This window comes from Bos taurus, chromosome 29 (assembly GCF_002263795.3).
Source record: "Bos taurus isolate L1 Dominette 01449 registration number 42190680 breed Hereford chromosome 29, ARS-UCD2.0, whole genome shotgun sequence".
NCBI lineage: Eukaryota > Metazoa > Chordata > Mammalia > Artiodactyla > Bovidae > Bos > Bos taurus.
In genome coordinates, this window is record NC_037356.1 from 17,392,837 (window position 1) to 17,404,726 (window position 11,890).

The 11,890-nt window shown below is 50.9% G+C and overlaps 1 protein-coding gene across 8 annotated transcripts in view; it reads left to right on the forward strand.

Moving 5' to 3' along the window:
* The window catches only part of TENM4 (teneurin transmembrane protein 4), an 851,321-nt gene extending 840,129 nt beyond the window's left edge, over nucleotides 1-11,192 (forward strand). For all 8 annotated transcript variants that reach the window (XM_015461146.3, XM_024987529.2, XM_015461143.3 and 5 more), the window contains 2 exons: nucleotides 2,589-2,731; nucleotides 5,647-11,192. In XM_015461146.3, the coding sequence (XP_015316632.2) occupies nucleotides 2,589-2,731; nucleotides 5,647-6,405 (902 nt within the window). In that variant the 3' untranslated portion in view covers nucleotides 6,406-11,192. The remainder of the gene's footprint in view (nucleotides 1-2,588; nucleotides 2,732-5,646) is intronic.
* The last annotated feature ends 698 nt before the right edge of the window (nucleotides 11,193-11,890 follow it).

An 11,890-nucleotide genomic window follows, 5' to 3' on the forward strand; every position in this document is an offset into this window, starting at 1 on the left:
TCATAGAATCAGAGATACTTAGAAACTCAGTGAATATAGGGACTTTGGAGAAAACTGATCCAAGCGCCTCGTGTTTCAAATGAGGAAATGAAGGTCCAGGCACTTGGAGGCATAGGTGTTTCTTCTTCAAACACAGAAGAAACACAGAAAACCTTCTGTGAGCCAGAATCACGCTGAACACTTGAAAATACAGTAAGTTCAATCATTTATATAACAGACAGAACAGTTCCTGCTATATGATGGCCAATTCAAATGGTAACACTGTTAGTATTCTTCTCCATGACTTGGTGAAAACTATTTCTCCCATCAATTTGCAGACAAAGAAACTAAACCTTAGAGAGATTAAGGAAAATGTCCAAGATCAGTTTGTGAGTTGGGGAGCCAGCGTTTGGACCTGGGTTTTGTCTTGCCTTAACCATATTCTTTCCCTTAAGTGATCTCTCTAGAAGTAGAATTTGGGTTTCCAATCTTCTTTCTACCACCCCTTCGCTTCAGTACCTCCAGGCTTCAAACCCAAGAGATGGACTCTGTAACATCCAAAATGCAAAAACAAGCCCCACCCCCCGCCCCGAAAAGGCAAACATGAGGCTTTTAGGGTACAGGCAACACGGGATGAGGTTGTTGACCACCAAAGGGCACTCCCATCTTTGGGATGAACTGTTTCACCAATGCCTGGACCCTAAGAACCTCCCTGACCAGAGATCTGTCTGCTTGGGAAGAAGCCAAAAGCAGACCTGAATGCCCACTGCCCAGAGTTGCTGGCTCTGAGACTAAATTCTGAATCCTGCCTTCTCCTGACTTCAGATTCAAGTCTCTGGTCACCAACTGCCTTGGCATCTTCGGCTGCCCCTTCCCAAGGAAGGCTGAGCCATGCTGGGACACAGGCTGTCTGTCTGTCTCCTGTGTATGTGTGTTAGACACTCAGTTGTGTCTGACTCTTTGAGACCCCATGAATTATAGCCCACCAGGCCCCTCTGTCCATGGGGATTCTCCAGGCAAGAATACTGGAGTGGGTTGCCATGCCCTTCTACAGGGGCTCTTCCCTTGCCAGGGGTCAAGCCTGGGTCTCCTGCATCGCAGGCAGACTCTTTACCATCTGAGCCACCAAGGAAACCCTGTCTGTCTCCTGTAGACCCCAGATCATCTCCGGCCTGCCACCTCAGGCTCTTCCTGCCCCAGCCACCATTTTCCTTTCTGATTCTCTCTCTGCCCTGCTGAACTGCTGTCTGGCTACCCGAAAGTTCCCAATACTCACCTGCCCACTCAGGCCTTGCCTTACACAACAGCTTTTGCCTGAAGTGCCCCCCTCATCTCCACTGAAGTCTGACAAAATTTACACAACTTTCAGTGTCCGGCTTAAAGGCTACCTTCTTCATGAAGACTTGTCAGCCTGTAGGACCAAAAGACTTCTGCCCTCCGCTCGGCCTTTTTCTCGTGTCAGAGTTATCCATGCCCTGTGTCTCGTCTCCCCTCCAGGGTCCTGAGGGTGCAGGCTGAAGGTCTGTGACACCAGTGCTGGGCACGGAAAAGACCCTCAGCCACAGAGGGCCAAGTAACTGATGGCACACCCTCTTTCTTTTCCTCAAGTCTTTTTTTTTCCCCTGAAGTCTTGACTTCCTGATTCCATTCTTCAGTGAGCCAAATGCTTATGACAATATCCCAGCTGAGTATCTATACTGAGTACTTTCTAATTAATAACCCCCCAGGAATATTATAAAAACCAATAAATTCAATGCCTATGGGGCTCGATCATCAAACCCAATATAGAGACTGGAAATGATAGCACAGGAAGTTAGGTGACTTCCTTTGGCTGTCAGAGCAAGTAAAACGCAGGATCGGGGGGTGGGGGGAACTCTTTGATCTGTGGTCAGGCCATCTCCATGGGCTTCCCCGGTAGCTCAGCGGTAAAGAATCTTCCTGAATGCATGAGACATGAGTTTGATCCCTGGGTCAGGAAGATCCCCTGGAGGAGGAGATGGCTACCCACTCCAGTATTCTTGCCTGGAGAATCCCATGGACAGAGGAGCCTGGCAGGCTATGATCCATAGAGTGAGCAGGAGTCGGATGTGACCGAAGCAACTGAGCACAGGCCAATGCACTTTGGCCCTGAGATTCTAATCTCTGCAGAAAGGATTGGGAAAGGGTTTAAGAGTTTATTTCTTAAGTGAATTTTCTCTTTGAAAGTCATTCATTAAAATCTTCCCTTTGGGTGTGGTTGTCTTCCGTGTCTTCTGTTGATGTCTAAGGTAGATGCAGAGCGGTCTTCATCCATCAACAGCTGCCCCAGGCTGTGAAGCTGAAGGTCCTTGGGGTAGAGTGACAGTAGAAAGAGGAGTTGGGAAGCCTAGGTTCTACATGTGTGACATCACTCTCAGATACATCCACAGGAGGGATCACTAGTCCCAAGAGCACACTCGGCTTCCATGCTATGAAACAGTTTCCGGCGTGCTTGTTGACTCTCCCACCAGCTGCCCACCACATCCTCACCCCACCCCAGCAGCCTTACTCTAGGCCGCCTTCTCGGGGTGTGTCACATCTGAGGTCCACTGACTCCACAGGGATGTTTCTGCTTCTTCTCTCCCACCCAGATGTCAACAGCTGGCTCCTCACCTTCGGATTCCAGCTTCACAACGTGATCCCCGGCTATCCCAAGCCAGACATGGATGCTATGGAACCATCCTATGAGCTCGTCCACACACAGATGAAAACTCAGGAGTGGGACAACAGCAAGGTAATTCACGCACATGGCTGACATTACAAGGATGGGTCCCACCAGCTTTTCAGAAAAGCTTAGGCCAGTAATAGAAACCAACGTGGTACGTTTGCAGTGCTTACCAGAAACTGTTGAGCAAAAAACTTAGTGACCCCGGCAAGTCACTATGGACACAGCCATAATGGCACACAGATCCTCATGAGCCAAATTAAGGAGTTTTGTATGTTACACTGAGTTTGGAGTTCTGCACAATGAGCCTTTGTCCCAACCCAGAACAAAAGTACAAGGAGGAAAGGTGCGTTCTAAATACAAATGTAATATTTCCTGAGCACCCTCAACATGCCCCTGCCCTTGTGTGAGGTGTTCTTTATAAATTAACAACAAAAATATCCCCTTGCATCATTGTTGTCATTTTACAGATTTAATGCCTGAGGCTTTCAAATGCCACCCACCAAAGATGGAGTAGCGTGGGATTCAAACTCAGATCTGTCTCTGTAGGTCCTCAAAACAGTGTTGCTCTCTCCATCTTCCATTCGTGACACAAAGACTCATAGAATTTCATGGTTATAAAGATCATAAAAGCGGTTGCACCCCACCCCCTCATTTCCTGCATCCATTTGTTCATTTCTTCCCACTGCCCCCCTCATTCATAAGATCTGTACAAGGAGCTGGCTCTTCCAGACCCCATGCTGCAGGAGCCCAGGGAAGGCAGGAATGAATCAGGCCGAGACTGGGCCTTCCAGGGGACCCCTGTCCAAGGGGACAAGAGACTCAGGAGGAAGTCTGGGTTGCAGGTGGCATACGGCTGGCAATCAGAAACTGACGCATCCGCATCTCTTACTCCAGCCAGATTCCGTGAGGTCTCAGCCTGGCTGTTCCCTTCCCCTAGACTCTGGAGAACATGGTGCTGGACCTCTGTTGTCTGATGGCACCTACAACTTCCTCTCCACACTCTATTTTCATTTCTGCTTTCTTTTCTGTATCTCCACTAGACCCTGAGCCCCAAGGGGGCAAGTAGTGGGTCTTATTTGGTACCCGGCCTACCACCTTGCATATTTCTCAGGTGCCTGGAAGGAACACTTTTTGTTGAATGACCAAATAGTTGAAAGAGGTAAACAACTCTGCGAGTTCAGTCTTTTCCCCCGCTTTACAGAGACCAGAGTTGAGAGAGGAAACTTGTCCAAGGCCAGCTGCAAAGTAGCAGAAGGCGATGAGAGCCCAAGCCCATCTGGTCGCAAAGCCTCTCTCTCTCTATGGCCTTCGCCTGCCCTCTCCAGCCCCACCGTCCCTCCCCTCCAGGTCCCCCCAGCTGCCCATGGCACGGTCTTCCCAGGGCTGCTTCCAGCCTCTCAGCTGCGCCCCAACTCCAGGCTCCCTCCACCACCCACTCCCAGAGCCACAATCCCTGACGGCCCCTTTGCCAGCCTCTCTTGTCAATGAATTATTGATTTCTGCCCTTGGCAAGCATCGGAGATCTTTGTTGTTGAGCACTCTGGCTTTCGCGAAACTCTAGGAAATAATTGTTCACAGACAGGGTTCTATTAATTATAAAGAGGACTTAATTTCAGTGAGAAGCTGATGGACCTGTTTCTAAAGCTGTTTGCCTGAGTTGCTGACAAGGCCGTGCAGCCTGCCTGAGAGTGGCTTCCCATAGCTCCCTGAGCCATGGGAGGGACAGGTATGCCAAGGAGACAGGCCCAACCTGTTCCCTAAAGTAGCCAAGAGCAGGGGCACGTAAAGGGCCTCCAGGAAGCATTGTAGAGATAGAGGCCATCCTTGAAAACCATTTCTAAATGTGGCGGAGAGCAATAAAGCAGGTTAAGAGGATTCATGGACTTCCCGGGTGGCATTAGTGGTAAAGAACCTACCTGCCAATGCAGGAGATACAAGAGATGCGGGTTTGATCCCTGGGTCAGAAAGATCCCCTGGAGGAGGGCACGGCAACCCACTCCAGTAGTCTTGCCTGGAGAATCCCACGGGCAGAGGAGTGTGGCGGGCTACAGTCCACAGGGTCACAAAGAGCTGCACCGACTGAAGGACTTAGCGCACACAGAGGGTCACGTAAACCACCGCTTTCCATCTTACTAAGCCCCTAGCCAAGAGTACACCCTCGTCATTGCCACACCTGACATCACCCCCTCATCCTCCCAGTCCCAACCTAGGTGTGAGCCTGTCCTTGAACCCCGCCTTCTCCACCTCGCCTCTCTGCCTCCAGACTGGTGTCCTGAGCTGTGTTTGCTCCTCCCGACTCCAGTAGCCCTTGAACTGAGCCTCTAGAATCAGAAAGACCTGGGTTCGAATGTTGGCTTGAATACCTACTACTGAATGACTGTGGGCCAGTCTCAACCTCTTTGAGCCTTAGCTTCTCAGACGTAAAACCAGAATAATAACACCCCTACTGTATAAAGCTATTGTGAAGATCCAACAGAGAACGAATGTGAACTATTCAGCTCAAAGACCAAGACGTGTTGGCTATAGCCGTTACGGTCACTTCTCTTAGGCCACCAGTCCTCACACTTGATTGTAGTTCTTCGCTGTACATTTGTCTTTCCCCACGAAACAAGGAGTTCTTCAAGGACAGGGATGATGTCTGCTTCGTTGTTCTGACCTCAGTGCCGAGAAAGCAAGTGAGCTCAGAGTAGATGCCCCCTGAGCAGCCTCTGAGTGGAAGGAAGGGTTAAATACATGGGTGCTTTTACGGCAAACCCTGGATAATGGGTTCAGCGTCACCACTTCCCAGACCCACAGAGTGCTTAACGGCAGGACTAGACGCTACTCGCACAGGGGCCGGGCGTCCTGGTGGTCAGCAGTAGAGCTAGGTGCTACAGGTTAGTGTATTTGTATAAGTTAGACTTGGTCATGCAGGCTGGTTCTCCAGTTCCCTGGTGGTTTCCCCACTTTATTTCACTCTCTCTTTCTCCTCCCCACCTCAGTCTATCCTCGGGGTGCAATGTGAAGTGCAGAAGCAGCTCAAGGCCTTCGTCACCCTGGAACGTTTTGACCAGCTCTATGGCTCCACCATCACCAGCTGCCATCAGGCCCCAGAGACAAAGAAGTTTGCATCCAGCGGCTCCGTGTTCGGCAAGGGGGTCAAGTTCGCCTTGAAGGATGGCCGCGTGGCCACAGACATCATCAGCGTGGCCAACGAGGACGGGCGGCGGGTGGCTGCCGTCTTGAACAACGCCCACTACCTGGAGAACCTGCACTTCACCATCGACGGGGTGGACACCCACTACTTCGTGAAACCAGGGCCTTCAGAAGGTGACCTGGCCATCCTGGGCCTCAGCGGCGGGCGCCGGACCCTGGAGAACGGGGTCAACGTCACCGTCTCCCAGATCAACACGATGCTTAACGGCAGGACTAGACGCTACACAGACATCCAGCTCCAGTATGGGGCTCTGTGCTTGAACACGCGCTACGGGACCACTCTGGACGAGGAGAAGGCGCGGGTGCTGGAGATGGCCCGGCAGAGAGCCGTGCGCCAGGCCTGGGCCCGTGAGCAGCAGCGACTTCGGGACGGGGAGGAGGGCCTGCGGGCCTGGACCGAGGGCGAGAAGCAGCAGGTGCTGAACACGGGGCGGGTTCAAGGCTACGATGGCTTCTTCGTGATCTCAGTCGAGCAGTACCCGGAACTGTCAGACAGCGCCAACAACATCCACTTCATGAGACAGAGTGAGATGGGCCGGAGGTGACAGAGAGGACCACGGCCGGGACTTCTTGCCAAAGACAGCTACTCTTTTGTGGCCGCGGACCTGACTGTGTTGTACTTAAAAAAAAAAAATCCTTTTTTTAACAAGTGCAAAAAAACAACAACAAAAAAGATACTTGGTTGCATTGTAACTCATGCAACATCCTTTTTTTTAAGAAAAGAAAAACACAGATTTGGCCTTCACACATTTTTTGCAAAGAACAGAGGGTATTTTTTTTTTCTGTAGTGTGATCACAATGAAAACTTGACTGTCTTTTGTTCCCTTTTCCTTGAGGAGTTTTCCTTGTTGTTTGGGGCACATTTCTCTTCCCTGAGATGCAGCCCCTGGGGTGTGTCCTCGTCTGTCCCCAGGTCCCCAGTGTGATGTGAGACACGAGTGTCTGTGCTAACTTGTCCACGTGCAAGGCTATCTTCCACGGGGGTCGGGCAGGAGTGAAGGGTGCGGAGAGTCATGGGCCGGGAGCAGATTTCCGGAGGGCCTGGAAAGAGGGTCTGCAGGACCCAAGGATCTTTGGCCAAGCTCCCGCAGATAGGTGGGGGCGCTTTTTAACACTGTGTTCCATGCCCCCGGAGAACCACGGATGGTTTCATCTTGCTCTGGGGAATTTCATGATCTCACGGCACCTTTTTCAAGCTGCCCCAAACTCCTGTCCAAGCTTTATATTTTGATGCTAAACGAAACCCCCAACCCCTTTTGCAAACCCTGTGTAGTTGTCAGTTGCCACTCCCATGCTGGGACGGAGCATGTGTCTCCTGGGTCTTTTTCCCAGTCTGGCAACCTCGTCCTGGGGCTAAGAGGCAGAGGTACCCAGGGCGTCTGTGGTTGATCAGTCCTCCCGTGATGTTCCTTATTCAGCTCCTCTTCTCTCCCAAAGCCAGATGTGAGAACCAGCACTGCACGGCCGGCCCTGAGTGTGGGCACCATGCCCGGAAGAGAAGGTCACCCACAGCACAAGGATGGCATTGGTGGCAAGGATACCAGCCTGCCTTCCGAGGTGAAGCCCTCTCCCCCAGGACCCTGGGCATCTTCCCTCCATTGCTCAGCTGCCACCACTGAGAACTAGGAGTGTGGAGAGAGGTGCCTGGTGGCCTTCGGTTCCGGAAAAGAGGTTTAAGGAAAAGTCAGCCAAAGAGAGGAAGGCGTGAACCAAGCATGGTTCTAACCAGCTCCCGAAGGCACCTCTGCTTCCCTGTTAGTGTCGGGCTAACTGCAGAGCTTGGGATGCAGGAAATGCCTTCTGTGAAGTTCTTCTAAAACAGATGACAGCTTCTCCCCTCTAGAGGAGCCCAGCCAGGGTTTTAAAGTGAGATGAAGGAGCAAGGAGGAGAGAAGAGAGAACTTGGTGTGGCCTGGCAGCATCAAGCTGCCCCTCCAGGACTGGGGGCAGTGCCGGCAGACGCAGGAAGCCAGGCTGCAGTTGCCCCTGTGAAGACCCACGCCTGAGGGCAGTGGGTAGAGGCTTGTGGCCAGCCCACACCTGCAAGGCTTGTGGGAGAGGCAGCCCCCACTGGGCTGGAGGGGAGTACTGAAGGGAGGGGAGCGCCTGGGGCTCCTTGCTCCTGTCTCATCTGCCTAATTACCATCATCATTACCTCTCACAGGAGGCTCTGGGAGACCAGGAGCGGAAGCCAAATGTTCCCTTTTAAGCTGGGCTTCTTAGAAAATGGGACTTCTATGGGTTACATTTTACATTAAGTGTGGAAAATGAATTCTGAGTCTGAGCTCTTTCCCCGTGGAAACCTTGTTGGACTGACAAGCTCACGGCACCTTTATAGCCTTACTCACAGAGTCTTCAGAATATTCCAGCAGTGAACGAAACCGAGACGGTCTCTTGCCGCGTGAGAATTGGCGAAGCGCGCGGGCCGGGAGCCTGCCTGGCAGAGGGAGGCCCCCGCAGCTGCTCGGGAGAGGAGGTCTCGCCTGACGTCGTTCCACTGGGACGAGAGGATGCGTTTCGCTAAGTGCTCTTCCTGTTTCCAAAAAAAAAAAGTGACACTGCCGTGACAGTGCATCTTGGCCTTGTTTGTCCACCGCGTCCAGAGCTCAGCTGAGTCAGATGGCAGGGCTTCCGCGCCCACCGTGTGAGGCAGGGGCTGGTGGCGGCGCCCATCTGGCAGGATCCTTCTTGAATAGGATGGAAGATAGTTGGGCCTGAAGAACACATTTTGTTTTTTATTTTCAACCCAGAATAGACATGCCTCTCAAATGTCATCTTGATGGAAGGGGTCCTTGAGCAATGGGGCCCTGAACGTTGGCCTAGATAATCAGTTCCACCCTGACCTCCTGACATCAGTCCAGACCTGCTGGGAACGTCAACTTGGAGGTCAGAGCCAAATGAACCATCTCCCTGTACCTCCCCAACCCTCTGACTCTCCAACCCCAAAGTCATAGTGACTCTTAAAGATCAAAGTCATGGAAAATTACTGAACATTCCATTTCTTTAAACGAATGATGTTCTATTTTTTCCTGGGCTACACACCACCAAGGAGGCCTAGCTGCTGTCTGGGAGGAAATGGGAGCACCCCCAGCCTGTAGAGAAAGGGTCTCAAGTGTGGGGCAGGCAGCCTCGTGCACCTCGGTTTTGCCTTGTGTGGTTGCTACTGGAGACGGTGCTTCTGGCTTCAGCCCTTGTGAGTTGTTCGCATTCGAGCCAGCAGGTGACTCAGTGCCTCTCCTCGCAGTGTCTTCCCGCTGGGACCAGCAGTCCCAATGTCACAGCAACAGTCTGAAGGCATAAGCCAGCGTTCCCAGTGCCAGCCTACTGGCCTCTAGGCATCAAATCCCATCTTTGATGGCACCTGCCCTTTTGACATTAACCAGCCAAAATGTGTCCCTTCCCTTGAGAGACAGCCCTCCCTCCCTGGCCCTGGTCCATTATTCTGTAGGATGACAGCTTCTGTCCCAAGAAGACAGAAGAGCTGTTTGTGGAAGCTCCTTTAGAAGAGCTCCTACTTCCTCCTGTATCCTCCACAGCTGCCTCTCTGTCATCACCTTAAATAGGACTTCAGTGATTCCCCAACTTTGGTTTTATAGGATGGGATTTCCTTGTCACCCACCCACCAGCCAGACATCACTGGAGGGGGGACCTATGACAACAGGAAGAAGGCGAAGAAACTCCATGGTAAATGACCCCTGATGCTTGCCACTCAGAACTGTTTGCTGAGAACTAAACCACGGAACAGACCAGTACCTGATTTCTACCTAGGGATGGAGGATTTGAAACCATTTCTAAGAAACTGACCAGAAGTTGAAAATGGCCAGAGGATATGATTCTAATGAATCAGGATGAGGTGGGGCTGGGAGCAGAAGGTGATGTAGATAAGGAAGGTGAATAAAACGGGGCAGTGTTTTCATAGACACATAACAGGGGGCTTCCCAGGTGACAATAATGGTAAAGAACCTGCCTGCCAATGCAGGAGACACAAGAGATGCAGGTTCAATCCCTAGGTCAGGAAGATCCCCTGGAGGAGGGCATGGCAACCCACTTCAGTGTTCTTGCCTGGAGAATCCCAAGGACAGAGGAGCCCGGCGGGCTACAGTCCATAGGCTCGTAAAGAGTCGGACACGACTGAAGCGACTTAGCACAACAAGGAATCAGATTTGTTTTTGTTTTTTTTAAATAACCTTTTTAGCTATGACTTTTAAGTACCACCTTTAACAATGGCAGGGGTTTCCAAAATGCAAAGACAAGATTTCCACGTGAAATCTTAGAATAGTTTTACATTGGTAACCTTGTACCTGCAGTTGCCACATGGTGAGGACCGTGACACTGAGCTAGGTGCCCAGGAGGAAGGAGTCGGCCAGGCCTCAGCAGGGTCTCAGATTTTGGGGTTTGTTCCCCCGGTGCTCAAAGTCAAATCTATCCTCTACCCCCTCACAGTGGCCACTAATGCCCCAGGCATGGCTTCCCGTCCCAAGCTAGGGCCCATCTCCTTTTCCTTCCCAGAAAGAACCCAGTCTCCTTTTCCCCTTGGGATCCTCATTTAGGACTAAAAGCCCTCTATTGAAGGTTCATAATTCCCAGGTAGGTTTATATACTTGTCTGTATTTTATTGGACAGGAGGAAATTAAAGAACTCTGTAGTTCAAGGCCCTTTCATTTAGCCTTCGAAAAACAGCAAACTCATTTTAAAGACTCATTGCTCAGGTGATAGAAACTTGATCCTCTCCAACCTTTACATTCTCAAAAAACCAGCCTTGTGTACACGACCGCCCCAGACAGCGGGCCGATGTTGGGTTTCTTACCCTCTCTGGAATGCCAAAGGCATGATACCAGGTGACCTCACGGTCCCCAGGAACATGTGTTTGATTCTGAGGGCAAACTGCCAATGGAGAACGAACGCTCCAGCAGGCTCCGCTAGCCTGGCAGAAGCTGAGTCACAGATGTCTGGTGGTGCCCGGCAGCCCTGGATTCACCAACACCAGAATCCCACTTTTCTAGACCCGCCTGATGTTCTTCAAGACTTCTGAACCCGCAGCTTTGGCAACGGGACTCTCCCAAGCTGCCTCTGGACGACCAACACTGGAGACTCTGGCCTTACCATGTGGAAATAATTTTCCTGAAGTCTGGAACTAATTTTGAGAAGTTTTTTTTCTCAACACTTTTGTGTTTCTAACACTGTATTCTTGACTGTGTAAATACCGACAAGGCTGTAAATAAATGCAGATGTAGATACCTTCTAGAAAAGAAAAGAAAAAGGCATAAAAACAAAACCAGAAGTGACCCTGTGTAGCCTTCGTTGACAAATAAAAGAATATTTTGTGTTTAAAGGTGTCTAGTGGCCTTTTGTTTGGAGAATGGTGGCTGCCTGAGCCAGCTCTGAGTTTGCACTCCAAGAAGCAAGCTCAGTTCTCAGGAGGACTGCCAAAGCTCTGGTCCTCGGCCCCAAAGTCCCCCTTAAGCCCTCCAGGTGACGCCTGTCATAGCCAGGCATTTCCAGAGGACACAAAGACCCTGGGCCTTAACCTCACAAATGCCAAAGCAACTCTTTCACCAGCTACGCCCCACTGTTCCCCGGGGCCATATCCCAGCGGCTCTTCTTTCTGGCCTCAGGGACAGACTCCAAGTGGCCGGACAGATCGACACTGCCCTAAGGAGACAGCTACACTCTGCCACTTGTTCACTGGGTCACGTCACTGCATTCCACGTGGGGTGTCACTAGCTACACTTTCAAAAATAAATGTATATTCATCATACAAATTATTATAGCCACATGATACAACTTGGGGGAAAAAGGAGGAAAATTCCTTTAGCATTGTTTTGGATTTTTGTTTTTTGCTCTATGATATGTATTTTTTTTCTGAAAAAAAAAAAAAGAAATCTAAGGTAGGTGTAGTCACCGCAGACGGGTAATTTTTCACCCTGCCTTTTTCAAAGAACCTCGCGTTTAACCTCAGGTCCAGAAGTCAGGGATGACAGCTGGTCACTTAGGAAAATACATTTGCTAAGCCCAGCTCCCTAGTGTGAA